We start from the raw sequence: 20,656 nt of genomic DNA, 5'->3' as shown, positions 1-20,656 counted from the left end.
CTCCGCACTAGACGATCCCTAAGGTTTGTCTTCCTCGTTAACTAGTCATTCTTGTTCTTTTCTTAGCACCACCTACAATATCCTCCAGTCTAGATTCCTTATAGAACCAAATCCAAAGATACTGGAAATTATATTCATCGCGCAAGCTCATAACAAAAAAAGGGTATTAAATATACACAAACGTGAACAAACCACCAAACAGCACATAAAAATCACCGAATCCCACTACCGGTGATGGTAATAAAATATAGAAATGTAGAACGCGGAGCATAAACCATGAGCATAGACAGAAACGGTATACCACCCACAAAACATAAAACCCCACTACAGGGTAATATCGACACCGGCCTCGCTCAGTGCAGACTTAATATCCAACTTGATAGAAAGCTTATTCGCAGCCAGCGCCTTGCTGAAATACGGCAATTCCTTGCCGTTGTATGTTGATGTCGCGTTTCCGGTGATGTCGAAGGGCATGATACCGTCTTTGTAAGGGCTGGACTTTGATGCCAGCAGGCTGATGATGGTGGATTGGTCGACCTTGCCGATCATTGGCACGGTATTGTTGCCTGGTTTGAGGGTTAGGTCGGTTAGGTAGGTTGTTCCTACTGATTTGCCCGCTAGCTCGAGGTTCAGAGATACGTTGCCCTGGTTGTTTGTGTTAGCATTGTGGAGAATGGGGATGTGATATATAGAAAGAGGAGTAATTACCAGTGGAATGGTCATGACGGAGGCATTGGGGATGATGACGGTGCCGTTCATCCCGTACCCGTTGACTGGTGGGAACATGATGAAGAACTTGGATACGGTGAAGCCCTTCAGTTGGTTCAGGCCTGGTTCATCGGTTAGTACATCTTGCTCTTCCAATCTCACATTTAATGAGGTTAAGAAGTAGGAAACGATCAACATACCCTTCATAACAACAGTCTTGTTATAAGTAACCGTGGTCTTAGGCAAACCACCCTGCTTCAAGCCGGGTCTTCCGTAGATATTCAAGGAAACCTCCTCATTCAACATAACAGCGGTAGTAAAATCCCCAAACGCAGAAGCATCAGTCAAAGCAACATTCTGCTCGAAGTGAATCTCCGCGCCGTCCTTCGACTTCACAGCCGGGACGGTAACATAAGCGAAAGGATCATCTCCAGCCAACGAGACCGAGGAATTGAAAGCGTAGATCTGGGGGTGATAAGAGCTATCCGAGCCGAGGACCTGTGTCTGCTCGAGACGGAAGGATTCGGGTGTTGGGTTGCTGAGGATCATCTCTGTGATCTTGAGGGTTGAGTCATTGACGGCATCTTGTGCGATCTTGGGATACGCGACGTAGACACTAGACGATGCAATGCAGGGTGAGTGGAATGTTCATGTTGTGGTCTGGACTGTGTGGCGTCCGCGTGGTCAAGGCGGATTTAAAATGGAATGGGGTGGACTTACACCGGTAGTAGGATAATGAGGAAACAGGCGATGAATATAATCAAGTGCACCCACCACCATTTCTTGAAATGGGCGCCGACACGCGCGCCGAAGCTCCTCTTGGTTGGTGTTGGGGTTATGTGGGATTCCTCCTCGACGAATTCAGGCTTTGCGGACGACATTTTGGTACTGTGGTTTATATTAGGGATTAGGGACTGGAAGATGGTTCTGGACCAGAGATATACATACCGAGTCGAACAAACACCTAGGAAAAAGAGAAGAGCTTCGAAGCCAGAAAGAAAATGGGAATGAATGAAAGTGATACAAGCACAGGCTCTAGAAGGGTGTGGGTAGTAGTCGGTACTTTATACTAAAAATCCAAGAATCCACCTTTTGGAAAAAGAATATTTGGGACCTTGGAAAATAAAGAAGCCGACAAGGTATATTTCTAGCGTCACATGTTATGCAGCAGTAAAAAAGCCACCAAAATGCAATCCGAAAAAGAAAGGGGAAATATAATGCACCTAAGCACGATATAGCCCTCATCTCATTTCCTTTTTATTTTTAGTTATTTTTAGTTATTCTTTTTTGTCATTTGACCAATTCAATATGGAGAATATAGTAACTCCATGTCTCATTTTAGCGTCTGGGGAACTCCAGATCTCCGGGGAGATACGATCAATCAGTCTGGGGTGTATAGAACGTTTCAGATTAGGAGTGCCCAAGTCTAATCATCATCGCCACATGAAAGAGAAGAGCCGAGGTGGACCAAAATACGAAGAATGACTGTTCTAATAAGCGGCATGCGTCGGGACGGGTGCATTTGTCCTACCAGAACCTTTTCCTAAATGATGTATGAGAGATTTGGGGGCACCATTTTAAGAGATACTCATATGGAGCACGGTTGCACTAGATTGTTGAATAACAGGGTGCTCATTGGTGGACGGGGAGACTAGCAAGATAGCGTGTTGCCAAGGAGGGGCGACCCTGGATGCAAGGAGTGTGCACCCCCGTATTCAAGAGGTGCTATACGTCTATACGCAAAAAAGCGAAAGCCAGAAGAGCCGAACTGGTTCTGGCAATCCCCGCTAATCCCCCGCTAAACCAAAAGACACCAGTGGATTTGGGGCAAAGCCGGAGATGTAGCCAATTTAGGCAATTGAGACACATTCGGGTCAATGCTCCGAGACAAAAGCCGGGGAACAAATGCGGGGGTCTAGAACTTATTACTTTTGTCTTTATATATTGGAACGGAAAACTGGAGAATATCAAGGAAATGGATCCTACAAGTCCAAAAGATACAGATCAACGCTGTCTTGATTCTGTCATGAGTTCATGAATCGCCACGCTGAGGCATCAAGCAAATATGGGTCAAAATATGAGTCAAAATATGAACAAAATTGTTCAGGGGATCATACCCAATAAATATGACCAAGAGAAATGAAAAGAAGGTGCCATGGAAATAAAAGAAGAAAAAGATTTGGCGAAATGATGGGAAGAAATGAAAAGGGTATACACGAAGAATTGAAGTATTAAGCGAGACACGTGAACCAAACTCGGTCCATGCTCGATAACAGCTGCCCAGGCGGCTCGGGAAAGGAAAAATGAGAACAAGAAGAAGAAAAAAGTTTAGACATGAGAAAGTAAAGGAATGTAAGTCGAAGAATCGAGTTGAAAAAAAAAAATGCGAATAAATCAAAGATCGGCTCAGAACGCTCCAAACATAATGCAAAATGCAAAATGGATGGTTCTTCCACAACTACAAGGAGAACGCGTTGAGACGGAAAGGAAAGTGAATAAAACAGACAGACAGATAGTCTATGCCTCCGACACGTTGGACTTCTTGCGTTGGAAGATACTGCGAGTGCGGGACTTGCTGCGAGGCTTCTTGTCCTTCTCTCCGCTGGCATTTCGGCCACGGGAGCGTCCAGTGGACGTGGACGTGGTTTCGACCTCGTTGTATTTGTCCTTGTAGATCCTACAGATAATCGTTAGTAAAATGGATTGGAATGTAATGATTAAAAACATACCAGCTGTTTCCAACCATACTCATACCCTTGGCCTCAGCCTGGCGATAGAAGCGTGCCGCCTTCTTCATATCCTTTTTACAGCCAACACCCTCCGCGTAGCAGAATCCAGCTTCGGCCATGGCGTCAACGTCGCCCCATTGACCGGCGATCTCGAAGCAGCGCAGAGCAAGAGACTTGTCCTGCTCGATACCCCAGCCATTTAAGTAGCTGACGCCTAGTTCATAAATGCTCAGAGCAAATTGAGCCCGGTAGGCCTTTTGCAATTCCTTCGCCTTCGACGCACCGGGAGCATCCGGATCGGCCAACATTTCCAATCCGACGGAATCCACAGCTTTGCGTAACCATCGTACACCCTCCTTCTCATTGGATCGCATGCCCCAGCCGTGTCGACAGGCCAGCGCATAAAGCAGCATTCCCGTCGGGTGGTCCTGTTTCGCGGCAACCCGCAGGTGGTACGTCGATTCGCTCAGGGATCCTCGCTCGTGGCATTCAATGCCCTTAGCGACATGGTCATCAGCCGTGAGGCCGGAAGCCGTCACCTGAGCGGCAGCGGTTTGGGGTCGCATGGTACTGGCCGAATCCGCAGAAGAGACAGTTTCATCCTTGTCGCTGATCGTCTGGCGGGTGTTCTCGACGGAGGGCCGTGGTGCCGGTTCCACAGGCGAGTCGGGCACAGGCGGTGGTTGTGGGATTCGTTTAGTCTTGGGAGTTTGAGGTTGAAGTTGAGGTTGGGGTTGGGGTTGAGGCTGAGGTGGGGATTGAGGTGGAGATTGAGGTTGGAATGTCGGCATCGGGGTCGGGGGTTCAGGCTTAGAAGCTGGAACTTCGTGCATCGAGTGAGGCTTCGGTGAGTGCTCAAATTGGCGGTGGGGAGTAGGGGATGGTGTTCGTGCCATCCGCGGCGGCTCCTCTGAGTGTCGGGGAGGAGTTTTCTCAAATAGAGGCTCCTCCCACTCGAAATGAGGTGTTTGCAAACCCGCAAAGACCACAGAATCCCGTGAAAGGAACCGTCCGCGCGGAAGCGCATACTTGGCATAAACATAAGACGAGACGGCGGACGACGGCTCACCCTCCATGGCTGCCATGGCAGCAGCATCTTCGGTCGAAAGTTGTAAGAGGAGCGGAGTAGGCCTGCTGCGACGGTACATATGGTTCGATCCAGAAGCAAGGATCGGTTCTGTAGGCGTCGAAGCTCCAGGAGCAGACAAGCTCGTACTGGACCGACTCAGCGGTCGAGAGAAATTGAAAGAAGGGCGGGGGAGGTTGTGCGTTCCCGTTCCTGATGTCTCCGAACTCAAGGATGGTGATCGAGGGTGTGGTCGTGCAGGGAATGTCGACATTGGAGAATAAGGCAATGACACAGCACTTCCAGAGGACAGCTTTCGAGGTTGGGAGAATGTCGACCCACCATTAGAGCTGCTGTAGTCATCATCAGAACTCTCAGGGTGTGTCACTTTAGCACTGCTGGATGGGCGCGACCGCGGTGACACTGGTGGTGCCAAGGTGCGTGGGATGTCCAGTCGCGAAGCTGAGTCGATCGATGAACCTTGCGGCTTAGCAACCGCCACACCAGCAGGCGCATCCTCCTCTGGCGACTCGGCGCGCGGCATCCCATACATCTCCGGACCAGTGTTATACATCGTTGTCCGAGGTGTCGCATTGTCATCATCCTCGTAATAGCTAGCCTCGGTGCTAGCATGGGAAATCGAGCTCAACCGGGGATGTTCGGAGATAGGGCGGTACTTGGGGTCTTCGAACTCCGGCAGTCCCTTCTGCGTGGGTTTCCGGGTCAGTTCTGTGCGGGATTCAGTCGACGATTTGGAACGGTAGAAGCCCGGGCGGCCTTGCGAAAGCGATCGAGCCACACTCGACGGCGGCAGCCGACTCATGCGGCGGTCTCCTCGTCGAGACTCATCGAGTTGTCGGGCGAGAAATCGGCTTTGAGCAGCGAATGCGTCGAGAGGGGAGAGTGCGGGAGGAACCTCGCCGTCAAAATGCGCCACCCGTGGCGAGCCACTTCGTAGGGTGTCGTGGGATATGGAGCGACATTCGCTCAGTTTCCCTCGCATGTCCATGATAGATAGGTGAATATGAAATGGTCGGCTATTGAATCATTTATCCTGAGTCGGTTGGATCTTTCGAGATTTGCGCAGGAAGCATCGGAGTAGTCTGAAGTTCCGAGTCGAGGGCGGAGGGCGAAGTTGCGGATAACACACAAGGGGGGGGGGGGGTTCGGGCGGGGGGGCGAGATTATAGAGCCAAAGGAATGACAGCCCTACAGACAGTATTGAAGCAAGGAATAAGGAGTTTCAGGGCATTGGAAAGGAGGAGAGTGTACTCCGTAGAGAGATGAGAAAGGAGAAAGGAGAAAAACGGAGGGCACTGACGATCACAATTGCAAACCTTGGAACGAGACTATGACAAGTAGTAAATAGAGGCGTCCCGTGCACTAAAATAAAACAGTCGCTCCACCGGGTCTCGACGTTTGACAAGGGATCGTCTCAGGGGGAGAGAACTGCTCAGGGGGTCGCCAAGAATACAGGAATAACATCCAGCATACTATGTATTGTTATTGGCTATAACTATTCTTTAATTGAATACATCCCTTGGGAATCTACTATTGATTTCACTAATCATTTCACTATAACTGACCTCGGGAGTGTTTTCTTTGACCCGCTATCTTCTAGAATTCTAGTTCCGGTCCTAGTCCTAGTTCCTCTGCCGTCTCTCCCCACACGGGTGGTTTCACCATTTGCTAATCTGAAAAAACCACATGCATGAGCTATTGCGTTTTATGTTTAGAATTATGACAGCCTTGGAAGCAGCTGGTGCCTAGTTATATACGGAGTACAAAAGCTAGGATGGGCTAGCTTTCCAGGTTCGCACCAATAGCCGAGAGAAGTGAAACCATCCCCTACTTATATTGCAAGCCACGAGAGCGGGTACCACAGTCTGAAAAGGGTTGAAAATTGGTCATGATGGGATAGATATATAGCCCAATATAACCTCTTCTGGGAACCGTTGTATGATGTTTTCTTTTCCATCTTAGTAGTACAATCACTACATTGGAAGTCTCTGGGAGATGAAAGGACAAATATACATACATACGCGGCCTTTTGAGTCAACTCAACCGTGGTTTGTGGTTTGCACTATCCCTAGTTGGGAATAGTATCACATGTTACTCAGCATGCATATCTCCGGGGCCACGGTTAGACTGAACCTTGCGCTATACATAGGTCCCTACCTAGCACCTGGGGAACATTAAACTCAACCTTGGAAGAATAGTATATCAAGAGTCCGTAAGAAGGGCGCATCCCCCTCTTTGCTTCTCTATTAAATAAAACATCTTCAAAACATCTTCACCCTAGATTTCCCTCGGTTTCTGTTTTCACAGTCTGTCTCCGAGCATTTGATGAAGCGCATGTGATTTCGATTGGAATGTTTTTCCCATTAACTACACGCGGCAGCTAATAGTGGATTTGCCGATGTTGCACGATGTATCTAAATGACATGATTCATCGCTTAAGACGATAGTTGGTGCCCATGTCCTGGTGGCACTTACGCACACGGCCTACGAATCGGATAACGAAGTGGCTCTTCGGGCAAAGGCATTCGTCCTTCTACTTGGGAATATCCTGACTACTACTACTACTACTACTACTACTACTACTACTACTACCACAAAGACATTCTGCGCACTAGAACCGTACGGAAACACTTGGGATAACTGGATAAAATCTAGTAGTCAGGGATCTGGGGAGTCGCTGCTCGCACGTAATGACCACGACATTTTGTTATATAGAATGTCATGTGCGCTTAACAAATATAAAGTGTGGTCTTCTCCTGGTCGGATTGGGCCTCGGTTTGAGGTACTATCCTTTTCTTTGCCCAAAGGCTAGCGAGTAGACTACATAGGATCAGCTCTATAAGAGGGCATGCACCTATTATTGAAATCCATAATGATGTTACGCAAATCTCTATGTGGGTTTTTACATAAGTCAAGAAGGGAACACTAAAAATACCACACATCACTGCCCATCAATACGGAGCTAGTAAGACATTGTGTTTTGATGCGATTTAGAAACCGCGTCTTGGCGATTCTTGGCAACACTTAGCAACGCTTAGCAAACTACGAAAAAACACTTGTTTTGAGTCCCTTTCTCTTTAGATCTTTGCAGGCTCTTATATCCTTTCGCGAATATATTTCGTCGGATTGCAAGGACTGCAAGGCCTGAGCAGAATGAATCATCTTCCACCGGAGCTCTTGCACCGGATATGTCTCAGTGTATGTCGCATCGCGCTCTCTTTTCTTGTAAGACACTAAAACCTTTAGCTTCATGCTGATGGTCTGGGTTCACGCACGGCCCTCTCTACTTTCAGTCGGCCTAATCGCACTTGTTATGGAATAGCGGCCCCTCTTTTTTACCAAGACCTTTCCGTCATCTTCTAGCACCCTCAAATCCTCCGAGAAACCGTCTCAGAGTTGATAGAAGATAGCCCGGGGCGTCATTTCATAAAGTACGCTAGGAAATTATCTATTATATGTCTCAAGCCACATTCTGGCAATCCAGCACAGGACCGTACTTGGCAATTGGAAGGTGCGAGTTAGGATTATCTCGTTATAAGCAAATCAAGCTAGCCGCGGAAGACAGCTTCCTCGAGTCTCATCTGGCAGATCTTAGCTTATACCCTACCATATAGCTCGATACCCTACAGGATTAGTCGAGCTATACGAAATAGGAAAGAGACTAAGCACCACTTACTGCCCTCATCGCCCGTCTGAGCTATCTAAGACAAAGCGAATTTCTCGTTAAGAACGACTTTCTAATTTCCTTATAGGAAGCTATTTTATATGATCATCCAAAACGTCAGCTAAATCTTTGGTGGCCGCAGAACGCGGGTGCCGGCCTGCCAAGTTTAAAAAAGCAGACCAGCCCTCGAGTAAAGGATCGAATGATTGCCATTGCTTATATATAGTCTCTCGGTGGATACAGCCCAGAGTACGGCACGAGACTAAGCCCCCATGAAATCAGTTCTACAGGCTACATTTACAAATCGATGGGTACCATATTAGTTTATCCTACAGCGTATATGCATGCAGATTGCTACATGTATCTACATCTGAATCTCATTTTTCACTTGCTTAGCAGCCTGCCATCAGAAAGCTTAAGTATCATCTGACCGCAAAGTGAAGCTGCTGCAAGCCGACTCCTAGTACTTCTCTCCAGGCTCTGGCAGCCAGATATCAGAAAGAAATCGTGCTAGTCTCTCCGGGATGTAACTTTTATGTGAGCTGTTATAGAGTAACTGATGCCGTATCTCCCTTTCCCTTTTACCAATTTCCGTAACAGTCGGTACCCCCCACGTTTTGGAAAGTATAGCGTGTGGAAGACAGACCTCTTCTAGCTAGGGATATGACTTAGCTAACTGGTTGATGCTAAAGGTATTAAGTTCTAAATATTTATACCTAGAATCGAATTCCCTTACCTTACTCTTATCCTAGGTGCTCGGTATAATAATAAGACCCTTTAGAGAAGGGCCGTGGCGCTGGGTAACCTGTTATAAAGACGAGACGCTGCGAAAGCCGCGAAGAAGAGGTATTTTAAGGGATTAAATACCCTTATTACGGCAATTGTAATATTGTCATTAGTACTAAGATTAAGATAGTACTAACTGGGTCTATTTATCGAGATAAAAAGCGGTTCGAGATTGGGGGAAAGCGTAGCTACCCGTATAGGCGAAGCTGAATCGAATAAATAATCAATTTAAAGGGACCGGAGTTAGAAGACATTTATAATATCCGCTAGCCGTAGCAGTATATCTTTATATGTCCTTATTTTATTAAGTGAAATTGATTGTAAGGGGGATATTGGTATTGGCTGGGTGGCAGTAGCGAGGTTGTGCTACTGTGGTGATTGGGAATCGGTAGCGTGTGTAATTTTTCTGTAAGAGGTGTTTTAGATTAGGAGCTAAAATAAGGAAAGGTAACATCTCGTCTAGCTCTATCTAACTTGATTTATGATCGAATTTACCAATATCTGGGACGGCAATGTATGCAGCGACTGGTGACGTAGAAGATTGAAATCGATACCGATTCAACGTTAGCTTCAATCGCAAGCCTTCAAACTCTTTTCGGTGTGTAGGGCCATTGCTTGTGGGAACAAAATGAATCAAATGTGAGACTGAAAGCAAAGTTGCCTGCATTACTGGCTCTGGTCCTCCTAATCGATCCCTAAGGGCGCAAAACGGCTTGCGAGTGCACTCTATATAACGTGGGGGAAACAGGCATTGAATACCCCAGCTCCAATGTCAGCATCTAGCTACCAACTTACTGCCCGCCTAAGCTAGTACATGTACAGCTGAATCTTCTTTTGCTCGCTTGTTTGCCTCTTTGGCTCCAATTCTCTCAAAGTACAACAAAGTCTCGAGGCACACAACAACATGCCTCGACTCTCACTAACGACTCTCTTCGGAGTCGACCCGACTACCGATGACAAGCACCATTTCGAGACGTCGTGGATCTTACCCCCCGCCATGCTCGCCGGCCTTCGCGGTCTGATCTCATTGTACATTTTTACCTCCATCTTCGTCCTCTGGGGCTGGTATGGCACCCACAATGACCACGCTTCGATTGGTCACTCCTTCAGCTACTTCACCTGGCTGACTTACTGGGGTATTGGCTTCTACATGCTATTCGCTGCAATCCACACAGCCTTCTATGCACGAATAGGCCACTCGGTTCTCCTCGACCGCTGGCCGCGAGCCTTTCGAGTGCTCCACAGTCTGTTGTATGTGACAATTACGACGTACCCGTTTCTCGTTACAGTTGTCTTCTGGGCTATACTGTTCACTCCGCCGTGGTACAAGAAGACATTCACCGGTTGGCAAAATGTATGTATCATCTTTCGATTTTCTCTCTATGCTTTCTTTTCGATATATTCCCCGCCACAGAGATATAGCTCAGCCAGTTGGATTAATCCAAAACAAGAACCTGAGCATCGACATTGACATATCACAAGCTCTACCCTCCAATCCCACTACCGCAACACTTCTCCATTCCGCAGATATAGAGCGAAAAAGCAAAAAACACTTGCGAAAATCCATACAGTTCAAGCTAACCCACCAACCTCCAGATCTCCCAACACTGCCTAAACTCTGTCTACGCCCTACTGGAAATTATCCTCCCAGCCACGGCGCCGCATCCATTCATTGCAATCCCATTCCTAATCCTCGTGCTCCTGTTATACCTCTGCGTCGCATATCTCACCCACGAAACCGAGGGCTGGTACCCATACTCCTTCCTCGACGTCGGCGAGCACGAACAGAAGAGCAAGCGTGTGGTGGAATACTGTTTTGGTATCTTGGCTGCGATTCTGGTTTGTTTCCTGGTTTCCTGGGCGCTGATTCATTTGCGTCGCCGTCTGACGCATGGTAAAATTAAGCGGGCGAGACGGGATCCGCTGTGCGCGCATAATTCTTTTGTTGAGCCGTGTGGTGGTGAGCAATCGAATGAGATGAAGGATGTGCCGGTTTAGAGCAAGGTTATGGGTCGATTTTCTTCTTCTGGGGGGAATTTTCTAGGTGCATAGGGATGGGGATGGTGCCGCGTCATACCAGTAATATCCTAGTAGGTAACTGCTAATGTAATGATTATGTCGCTTTAAGACTATGCCTTGGTATGCGATGATATGAATGAGATAATCAGGCGAAACAGTGTTATTAAGAGCGAAGAGTATTTCCAATGATATTATGTACAGAAAAACATTATTCAAAGCGAATGCTTTTGATATATTAAAGATGAGAAGGTCATGAAGGGAGATGTGTCAGAACATAGTACACGAGCTTAAACTCTCTCCCAGCTGTTTTCACTGCCGCTGCCACTCGGGGTCTCCGAGTTCATTCCATTCCCACTGCGGTACCCCATCATCAGCGCCACGAGTCCACTGGGAACCCAGGCCCCGATCAGGCTGTACGATCGAGCTCCCCGGCCCACATACATGACACGTTTCTTGGAAACTTTCCGGCCGAACATATCGCGCGAGGTGGGCTCCAAGGCATCCAAAATAGCGTAATGGAGATTCCGCGCCGGAGATCCGCGTACGGTGCTAGGACCAGCAGAGGCAACTGGGCGCTGCTCAACGCTGGACAGATACTGTGAGGCATAAAGGGCTCGCTGCTGGGTACTCCACGCGAGGACTTCTGTGCCTGCGATTTGATTCTGGCCATTTCGGTATGTAGGTCCTAGGTCGATATTGCCCAGCTGCAGCTCGACGACGTCAACATTGCCTTGTTCGAGGAGACGAAGTTCCTGGCGAAGCGAGGCTGCGAAGCCTGAGATTGCTCGGGTTGTGGCAACTTCGGGCCCGGCAAATGGCGCGGAAAGGGAAGATGATATGGAAGGATTGGCAAAGACAATAGTGCTATTATTGCTCCGGAGGGTCAGCAGGGGAAGGAAGGCCTGCACTGTGAGGATAGGCGAAAGGAGGCGGGTGTTAACAGTGTCGGCCCACGATGACGGCGGGATAGTTGCGACAGGGCCTGCGCTATAGTTGAGTGATGGGACCACGATGAGGCCGCTCAGTATGCAGGTGTGCGGAGGCACTCCGGCAATAGGCGACTGTGGTTGAGTGATCAAGGAGCGAAGCTCTTGCAACGAGGGATGGATTTCGGACGGCGAGGAGGATGTCTAGTGTACAATGTTAGTTGGGTTCTCCCGTATAAGAGATACACGAACAACACTTACGGTTGTAAGGTCCAACCAGAGAGCCTTGATGTCAACACGGTTCTCGGACTTGACGATATGCTCTTCATCCGCGGAAGAAACAGTCACATATACGATATATCCTCGACGTTCCAAATCCATGGCGATAGCCCTTGTCATCGGCTCATGTGGCGATCCGGCAACGACTATGATCGCAGATTAGCACTCAGATCCTAGTGCAGATCAAATGCGGGAATCATGACACATACCAACAATCTCTTTCCTCGCGCCGTTGCTCGCCCTTCTGGCCTTTCTCCGTTTTCCGTGTAATTTCTTGTTTCCATAGTACAAGACAACGCCGGTTCCGATAAAGGCGAGCATCGCCGCCGTCCATGCGCGATTCCGAGCCACCCAGCTTTGGATCCGGTCCGTCAGGCCTTGCGATGACCGCATTCTCGGGGGAACACGAGCCGGGCGAACAGTGGGTGGTAGCCATGACTGCTGGGCCAGCGTATCCTTGATCGCGTGCGCGGCATGGTCGACTTGCCGGTCGATGGAGTCTGCGACTTCGAGGGAATACCGCCTTACGTCATGGGGTATAGACGCAAGCTAGATGAGGAAGTATCAGCACTGAGGGTATTCTTTGTCTCCTTCCATGATACTTACGTAGTCAAAAAAGAACAGGTCGTCGCTCGTCATCTTGTTTATTTGGGAAGTAGCTGGAAAGAAAAAGAAGAGCGAAAGTTCGATAAGATGGATGCTGATAACACCAGTGTTATCGGAAAGGTCACATGAGCAGCGCTTTGTATAAAACAGCCAAGGGAGTATGCAGGATTAGTTGTGCTGCTTATGCTTTTTCTTTTTATTCTTCCAAAATATATATGCATCTCTGTGGGCAGAAGTAGGGAGAAACTAGCAAAATATTGTTTTCAGCAACTTGGCTATTGTCTTAACGTGATACAGTGAATATATATCGTGACCTCAAATGACACCTGCAAACACGAGATTAAGCGGAAGTCATCACTTTGGCAAGTATTAGTATTACCCAGGACACACCGTTCCAATTACCTTTAAAATTCTCTCTACTACCATTTTGCATTATTGAAAATACCTCATTCCGTTACAACTATGTAGAATCAAGGCACGTGATCGAATTTTGAGCCTGAAATATCAGGTGTCAAATATGTGCCTTGCTTGATTATCAATGCCAAAAAGCCATCCATGGATGCCCCGAACTTGGATTGATTCTGGAATTTCCATCACTTGGCTATGTTCCTCTGACTGCTCCTGGCTATCCGCGAGGCCATCTATGTAATGCCATCGTTTTGTCATGCTCTGATGTGAAATCTTCTTGTTTAGACCCTGGCCTCGGAGGAGGCCATCCAAACGAAGGCAGTAACATCTCACCTATTCACGGCATCCTGTTTTACCGTACTGTGGAAGTTCTTGATCAAAAATCTCGAAAATGCGGGAGCTAGACCCTCTTATCTCAGAATACCGCCATGAAAAGAAACGCCCCCGAGAAGCAGAGGCACTCCTGATCCTGCGCAAGGTCGCATCGTTGGTGAAACCGATCATGCGACAGCGCGCCTGGAGAGTGGGCGCGCTCTGTGAGTTTTATCCGCAGCAGCGAAACCTGCTAGGGCTGAATGTCAACTCGGGCCAAAAAATTTGTTTAAGATTACGGTATCCTTCCGACCAACGGCAATTTCTCCCCATCGAGGAGGTTTTGGATACTATGCTTCACGAGTGAGTGATCTTATGTCTAAATATCCCAAAATACAAATTCTGATAAATGTTAGACTTGCCCACAATGTGATTGGTCCTCACAACCAGCAGTTTCATGCACTGTGGAATCAACTTCGTGATGAGCACGAGGAACTAGCCCGAAAAGGCTACACCGGGGAGGGCTTCTTATCCCAAGGAAAGCGTCTGGGTGGCCAAAGAATTCCGCTGGATGAAGCTCGACGTCAAGCTCGTGCAGCTGCTGAACAGCGAAGGGTTCTTACTAAAAATTCTGGCAAAAAGCTCGGCGGCACCCGCGTGCTCCGTGGAACCGATATACGGAAGCTGAGGGCTGACGCTGCACAGCGGCGTATTGAGGTGACCCAGGGTTGTGCTTCTGGCACAGACCGAAGCACTGAGCTTGCGGAAGAGGCCTCGCATGGGTTCAGAACCCAAGCCGAAGAAGATGACGCAAACGAGAGGGCTATCATGGAGGCATTTATCGAACTGATACAAGAAGAAGAAAAGGAGAAATATGAGTCGTCATATGTCCCCCCAAGTCAAGAAAATCCGGCAGGGCCTCGAACAAAATCATCACCACCACCTACTGCTTCCGACATCCCGCCTGTTATCTCCAAAACTCTGCCTGTGCTTCAAAAAGAAACCCCTTCATTAAATCACAATGAAACTGTTGACCTTACAGCCGATAATAGCTCATACGAGACACCCTGGATCTGCCCAATGTGCACTCTCGAGAACCCGTCTACCTTCTTATGTTGTGATGTTTGTGCAGCAGAACGACCGCCTCCGACCAATACGCTATCCACATCTACCTCTTTCGGAAACAATATCCAACCAGTGCGTCCGGAGTCACGAAACTCGAAGAAAAGGCCTTTAACTCTTGATCGAAAGGAAGAGAAGGACGCGAATCCTGGTGATCCATTTCTTTTCAAGAACCGAACCCGTGCACTGGATACCCTCAAGTCCTTGGATCGGGGTGCGGATAAGAAGCCCCTTGGATGGGTTTGCACTTCGTGTAGTAGCTTTATGGAAACTCAGTGGTGGACATGTTCTTGCTGTGGGACAATGAAGCCGTCCTCTTGACCAAATCTGGAGATGTTCCACCCCACATGCTTTAAACACCACCGAGAGAATCATGACCGTTATGAAATTGATACCAGTATGATATTGAACATTGAATGAATATTAAATATTATACACAATTTTTTATACAAATTCCGTGTCCATTACCCAGGGGTAGACTTGAGCCCCATACAAAATCGACACGTGACCCTCATGACTAATGGAGCTCCACCGGGCCAAATTTTCTCACAAAACTCCAATCTGAACTCTTTCCTCTTCTCCAGCTCCAACCAACACCAAAGTCCAGTGTGGACCAAGACCAATAAATGAGATTGATTTTTGGTCCATGCTGGAATAAAATACTAATAGGTATGTTGCACTAAACTCCCCTGACAGGACCACAAGTGAGGAAACAACAAACATCCACCAAACAGACTCTATCATGATGAGATTCGCATTAGAACCGGAATTTTAATAGGAAGAGCCGGAAGAGGTATGACAGGGGCTGAAATCCCTGTCGTCGATGCTTACATTGGTTCTCCTGAGTAGAGTCTATGGATGCTTGTTGTTTCTTTTCTTGGTTCTGGTCTTGGAAAGATCAACGTGTCGTTGCTTGGAGTAAATCGCTAATGATGTCTCTTTGCAATACAGATTCTAAATTCGTCTTCGGTATCATCGACTGCTTGGATTGTTGCGTACGGGAGGACATAATAATAGCTAGACCAATTGAATGAATTATTCTATTCTATTACTTTGATACATTTGGCTTTATGAAAATCCAGTAGACAATTATCCCAGAGAAAAGATTATATTTTACTTCGAAATTGAACTATCATACATCCCTTATATTCTCTTCAACTCCCAAGGATATAAAACTTTTATATGGAAAACAAGATAGAGAAGACCTCCAAGGTAACAAGGTCGAAAATGATCATAACGCCAATAGACATGCTTGTACACAAACCTAATCCTAAACTCAGGCAACGCTGACAAACTGGCGCTTCTTGCCCGTACCCTTGGAGGTCTGCTGCTCCTCCCAGGTATCCTCATCAACGTAGTCCGTGGTACTCTGCTCGCGGATCTGGTTGCCGATGAACTGCAGCGCGGAAAGGTTGAAGCCCATCTCGTCCTTCTGACGGGCAAGAACCCGACGCAGAGATACCCGAATGCTGTCAAGCATAGGCCGCATCATCTTACTGGCAACGATCTGGCGGTGGTGGGTCTTCAGGATGAAGAACAACACGCGGCAGGTGAGGGGCACGTTCCATTCGCGATCCGCCCAGATGTTGAGGAAGGTGAAGAGAGCGGAAAGTTTGGAGAATGGCAGAACCAAGAGAGCGTCCTGGAGGGCAGCTGCGGGGATCTTCTGGACGGTGTTCAGAACGTGCTGCTCGGCGGAAACGTTGTTGAGAGCCAGGTAGACGGGGTTACGATCGGGCGCGGCGGCGTTGGGGTTGGCGGCCTTGACCTTACGCCAGTCGCGTACGACTTCGAGATCCTCGAGGCCTAGTTCCAGAGCTTCCATGATCTTCTCTCCGGCCATGAGAGTGCCGGTCGTCTGCTTGCCAGCATCGACGGCCTCGGCCTTCTCGCCATCTTCACCGTCCTCCTCCTGCTCGAGAGACGCGGTGAGTGTGTTGTCGTAGGCCTCTTCCATCTCCTTCTCACGTTCTTCCTCCAGGAACAACGGCTCGTCGGTTTGTTCCCAGATGCGGATGCTCTTGTCGTGACTGGCACTGACAATGAAATCCCCAGTGTGACTCATGGCAAGTGCCCAGATCTCACCGTGGTGACCAACGAGGCGCTGGATTTGCTCGAACTTGTCACCGTCCCAGTATTTGATAGCACGGTCCTTGCTTGCGCTGAAGAAGTTGTGACCGTTTCCATCCTTGTTGTGGGGAACGAATGCCACTGCCATGATACTGTCCTCATGGGCCAAGAAAGCCTTGTGGCAGTCACCAAAGTCCAAGCCCCAGAGTCGAACGGTCTTATCAGCTGAGCAAGTGACAATGAGTTTGCTGTCGTAGGAAATATCCATGCTCAAGACAGGAAGCTTGTGTCCGTAAAGGTTGAGGAATAGCTTCAGCGAGTCGACGAAGAAGACCTTCACGGTGTTGTCCAAGAGAGAAACTGCCAGAAGTCGTGCATCCGGAGAGAAACGAAGGTTGAGGATATCGTCGTTAACCTTCAGCGTCCTTGTGTGTGCCAGCTTGAGGCGGGGAGTGGTACGTTTGGTTCCCGGGATCTCCTCCTGGACAACCTGGAAATTCCAAAACTTGGCTGTCTTGTCTGCGCTTCCACTGACCATAGACTTGCCATCTGGGTGCACGTGAAGTGACCACACAGGTCCGTCGTGGGCTTTGATGGTGTCGAGCAATGTTGAGGATGCGATATCAAACACCTCGAGTTCTCCGTTCTTGTTACCAACAACGACAATCTTATCACCAGGAAGGAATGCGGAACACAGGGAATATCCACACTCGAGTGTTCGTAGACAGCTCTCGGTGCGAACGTTCCAGATCTTGAGAGTGCCATTCGAAGCAGAGGCAAGCATTCGGTCGTCGGAGCTCAATGCAATCGACCGAATATCTGTTCGGTGACCAGGAATGTCCACTGCTAAGCTTCGAGTGTAGTCCGGATCCTCGCTGTCGGTGTTCTTCTTGTTCGCTGGCACAACGTTGTAGGCCTCAAGCTGGTTGTTTGTTGTTGCGGCAAGCAGGTTCAGGCCAGTTGATTTGTTGGTCATCCAGTCGAAGGAACGAACCTTTCCACCAGTGCGCACGATAACATGTTGGACAAATACTTCAGATACAGGAGCGGCAGAAACATCCTCAGGCTTGTCGTTATCCTCTTCCGGTCCGTTTTCCTCGGTGCGAGCCTCCTTCTCCTTTCTTCTCTTCTTCTTCCGGGCCATACTCTTTTGTACCTCCGACTGAGAGCGAATGCGCCAAACTTCAACCGACTTGTCGGAACCGTGGAATCCAACGTAGTCTGAACGGGGGTGGAATCGGATGCCAAGTGTGCGGTCCTTGCCATGTCGGTAGAAAGTTCCTCGTTCTGTGAGGATTCGGCGACCATCGGCGCCCACCTTCTCCTTGGAAATCTCCATCATAGCCGCCTCGTCGATCGACCAGACCCTGAGTTCGCCATCGTTACCGGCTGTGATACATCCGCCCTGGTCAGGTGAAAGACCCAAGCTCCAGCACTCGCCATTTGACTGTGCCACATGTGTTTCAATGCAGTGCTGAGAGGCAAGATCCCAGACTTTGATCAATGCATCCTTTCCGGTGGTCAATAGGAATCCTGAGTGTTCATTCAATCCAGAAGCAGTAAGCAATTCTGGGGAAGGGAATAGGAAATGTAGCGAGGTGATCTGGTCGGTGTGTCCGCGAAGTCTGAAAAGACCGGTCTCAGTGATCAAATCCCAGAGGATGATATCGGTATCTTTTGAACCACTGGCGAGGCGCACGCCTGCATTGTCGAAGGCCAACTTGGTGACGGCGGATTTGTGACCGTTGAAAGAAATGATGACCGTGGCGGTGCGCGAATCCCAAAGACGAATACTTCCGTCCTCGTAGCTGAGAAGGCACATAATAGTTAGAGGAAAATCATTCCACTAGGTCACACCGGAGGACACTCACCCAACTGCGAAGATATCTTCATCTGTCATGCTCTGAGTGACCACACTAACCTGCGCTCTGCAGGCAGAATCGCGCCATCTTCCAAGAAGTTCTCCCTTTTTCACATCCCAACACAGAACTTCCTCGCTTGCGCCGACAATGGCTCGTCCGGCGCCCGTCTGGCGCGCAATGCCGGTCTGGTCATCTTTAGCCCAAACCGCATTCGAGGACGCCGAGGCGACGAGCCCGAATGTATTCGAATGCTCGAATTTACTGTTTAATAGTTAGCGCCCAGATCAGAGGATCCCAAATCACAAAAATTCACACGTACAAGTATGATTTCACCATCGTTGAGGGTGGATGGGAAAATTTTTGGAATCTCCGATTGCTATCGATAGGACAAAATTAATACGGGCGGTGACAGCGACCTCTACGGCTCCCCCCCACCGCCCATGACGATCACGGGCAACCTCACAACAGCCACCCACCTGCACTGCATACCATCCATTGTCCTGCCCGTCATGCTTCTCTTAGATTATCAGAATGCTTTGATCCAGTCGCTCCTTACGGAGCGTTTTTCTGGGTATGATTCATTCCTCCCCCCCGCACTGCCATCCCGCGCATTGTATACACATACCCCCGAAGCAGGCACCCGGCTAACAAGCTGAACTCAGAGCACCCCCCTCCTCCATTGACCAAGTGGTTTCCGACTTCGACGGTGTGACATTTCACCTCTCTACTCCCGAGTCTAAGACGAAGATCCTCATCTCGATCAATGTGAAGTGCTACAAGGAACTGGTGCAGTACGGAGCCCAGGAGGTGTTGGAGAGAGAATATGGTCCCTACATTGTATCTCCAGAGCCGGGATATGATTTCTCAGTACAAATCGATCTCGAAAACCTGCCCGCAGAGGAGCAGGCCCGGAATGACCTGATTATGAAGCTTGCCCTCCTGAAACGGAACGCAATGGCTGCTCCTTTCGAGAAGGCATTCGATGAATTCAACAAGCTCGCCGAGGAGGCTTCCAGATACACCTCAGAATCAGCACCACAGGGTATCCAAGAAGGCGGTGAAGTTATGGCAATTCACTACCGCGAAGAAGAGGCCATCTATATCAAAGCCAACTGGGACCGAGTCACAGTGATCTTCAGCACCGTGTTCCGTGAAGAGACAGACCGGATCTTTGGCAAGGTCTTCCTGCAGGTTCGTACTTTGTCGCAATTGGTCTGCGCATTCACGGGGAGCCCTTACTAACAACCTATAGGAATTTGTGGACGCCCGGCGACGTGTCTTGACGCTCCAGAATGCCCCTCAAGTCCTGTTCCGTAACGACCCTCCCCTTGAGCTTGCAAATGTTCCTGGTCTGAACGCTTCTGGGGGCGAAGTTAGCTATGTCACCTTTGGTATGAATGCACAATGCGCTATCGACCTCCATCTTGCATAAGTACTGACTCGACTCGGCTTGCAGTTCTGTTCCCTCGACACTTGACCCCGCAGCGTCGTTATGAAAACATCTCTCATATCCAAACCTTCCGCGATTATTTCCACTACCACATCAAAGCTTCAAAGGTATGCGGTTCCTTAGTCTTGTTTACATTCATGGATAGTGCAAAACAGCAATAACTAACCGTACATCGCAGGCCTACATCCACACTCGAATGAGGAAGAGAACAGCGGACTTCCTCCAGGGTATGAATCCTCCAGTTCAACAAAGTATACTTATCGCTAACTCACGACAGTGCTCAACCGAGCTCGGCCAGAGAATGAAGAACGAGAGCGCAAGACTGCTAGTGGTCGCACATTCCGAGTGCAGGGGTAGAGCTTCGAATTTATTTGTTTGTATGAGCCAATTCAAGTCATTGTTGATATGCCTTCTCTTTGGGGACACCCCAGCATCCATACATGGATGTATATAGCAAACACTCTATTCAGCCACCTAGGTATGTAAGTACTTTCTCAGATGCAGGTAGATCTAGGTAGCAAGTCATCCGTACTTTTAGCTCGGTAACCGTCTCATCGAGCCTTGTGGGCTATCTTTACAAACCGTCCTATTGACTATGTATCTCATGTCTTGTTAACCATGTGATTAA

The 20,656-nt window shown here is 48.6% G+C and overlaps 7 protein-coding genes across 7 annotated transcripts; 3 read left to right on the top strand and 4 right to left on the bottom strand.

Annotated features, from left to right (window-relative positions):
* Positions 1-324: 324 nt before the first annotated feature.
* Positions 325-1,589, bottom strand: N7455_007847 (DUF3712 domain-containing protein; the record flags this gene model as incomplete). The annotated part of the gene is made up of 4 exons (XM_040960234.2): positions 325-645; positions 709-830; positions 909-1,324; positions 1,429-1,589. 4 exons carry the CDS (start codon positions 1,587-1,589, stop codon positions 325-327), a joined length of 1,020 nt encoding a protein of 339 aa, XP_040809327.1.
* Positions 1,590-3,225: 1,636 nt separating this feature from the next.
* N7455_007846 (tetratricopeptide repeat protein) lies at positions 3,226-5,512 on the bottom strand (the record flags this gene model as incomplete). Its single annotated transcript, XM_040960212.2, has 2 exons — positions 3,226-3,385; positions 3,438-5,512. The coding sequence occupies 2 exons, from the start codon at positions 5,510-5,512 to the stop codon at positions 3,226-3,228; spliced, it is 2,235 nt and encodes a 744-aa protein (XP_040809297.2).
* Positions 5,513-9,878: 4,366 nt separating this feature from the next.
* N7455_007845 (uncharacterized protein) lies at positions 9,879-11,182 on the top strand (the record flags this gene model as incomplete). Its single annotated transcript, XM_040960270.2, has 3 exons — positions 9,879-10,328; positions 10,571-10,934; positions 11,103-11,182. 3 exons carry the CDS (start codon positions 9,879-9,881, stop codon positions 11,180-11,182), a joined length of 894 nt encoding a protein of 297 aa, XP_040809350.2.
* Positions 11,183-11,280: 98 nt separating this feature from the next.
* Positions 11,281-12,837, bottom strand: N7455_007844 (DUF1776 domain-containing protein; the record flags this gene model as incomplete). The annotated part of the gene is made up of 4 exons (XM_040960272.1): positions 11,281-12,123; positions 12,181-12,344; positions 12,408-12,747; positions 12,805-12,837. The coding sequence occupies 4 exons, from the start codon at positions 12,835-12,837 to the stop codon at positions 11,281-11,283; spliced, it is 1,380 nt and encodes a 459-aa protein (XP_040809275.1).
* A 576-nt stretch (positions 12,838-13,413) lies between these two features.
* N7455_007843 (metalloendopeptidase WSS1) lies at positions 13,414-14,967 on the top strand (the record flags this gene model as incomplete). Its single annotated transcript, XM_040960209.2, has 2 exons — positions 13,414-13,887; positions 13,941-14,967. Exons 1-2 carry the CDS (start codon positions 13,604-13,606, stop codon positions 14,965-14,967), a joined length of 1,311 nt encoding a protein of 436 aa, XP_040809321.1. The 5' UTR covers positions 13,414-13,603.
* A 955-nt stretch (positions 14,968-15,922) lies between these two features.
* On the bottom strand, positions 15,923-18,914 carry N7455_007842 (snoRNA-binding rRNA-processing protein DIP2; the record flags this gene model as incomplete). The annotated part of the gene is made up of 3 exons (XM_040960239.2): positions 15,923-18,524; positions 18,588-18,839; positions 18,898-18,914. The coding sequence occupies 3 exons, from the start codon at positions 18,912-18,914 to the stop codon at positions 15,923-15,925; spliced, it is 2,871 nt and encodes a 956-aa protein (XP_040809318.1).
* Positions 18,915-19,018: 104 nt separating this feature from the next.
* Positions 19,019-20,452, top strand: N7455_007841 (actin-related protein 2/3 complex subunit 2; the record flags this gene model as incomplete). Its single annotated transcript, XM_040960258.2, has 6 exons — positions 19,019-19,149; positions 19,241-19,769; positions 19,831-19,969; positions 20,035-20,135; positions 20,207-20,255; positions 20,306-20,452. The coding sequence occupies 6 exons, from the start codon at positions 19,019-19,021 to the stop codon at positions 20,383-20,385; spliced, it is 1,029 nt and encodes a 342-aa protein (XP_040809298.1). The 3' UTR covers positions 20,386-20,452.
* Between the last annotated feature and the right edge of the window lie 204 nt (positions 20,453-20,656).

The sequence above is a fragment of the Penicillium solitum genome (genome assembly GCF_028829755.1).
Source record: "Penicillium solitum strain IBT 25940 chromosome Unknown utg000005l_segment0_segment0, whole genome shotgun sequence".
Classification (NCBI taxonomy): domain Eukaryota; kingdom Fungi; phylum Ascomycota; class Eurotiomycetes; order Eurotiales; family Aspergillaceae; genus Penicillium; species Penicillium solitum.
Note: the sequence above shows the minus strand (reverse complement) of the source record. Positions and strands in the feature narration are given on the sequence as shown.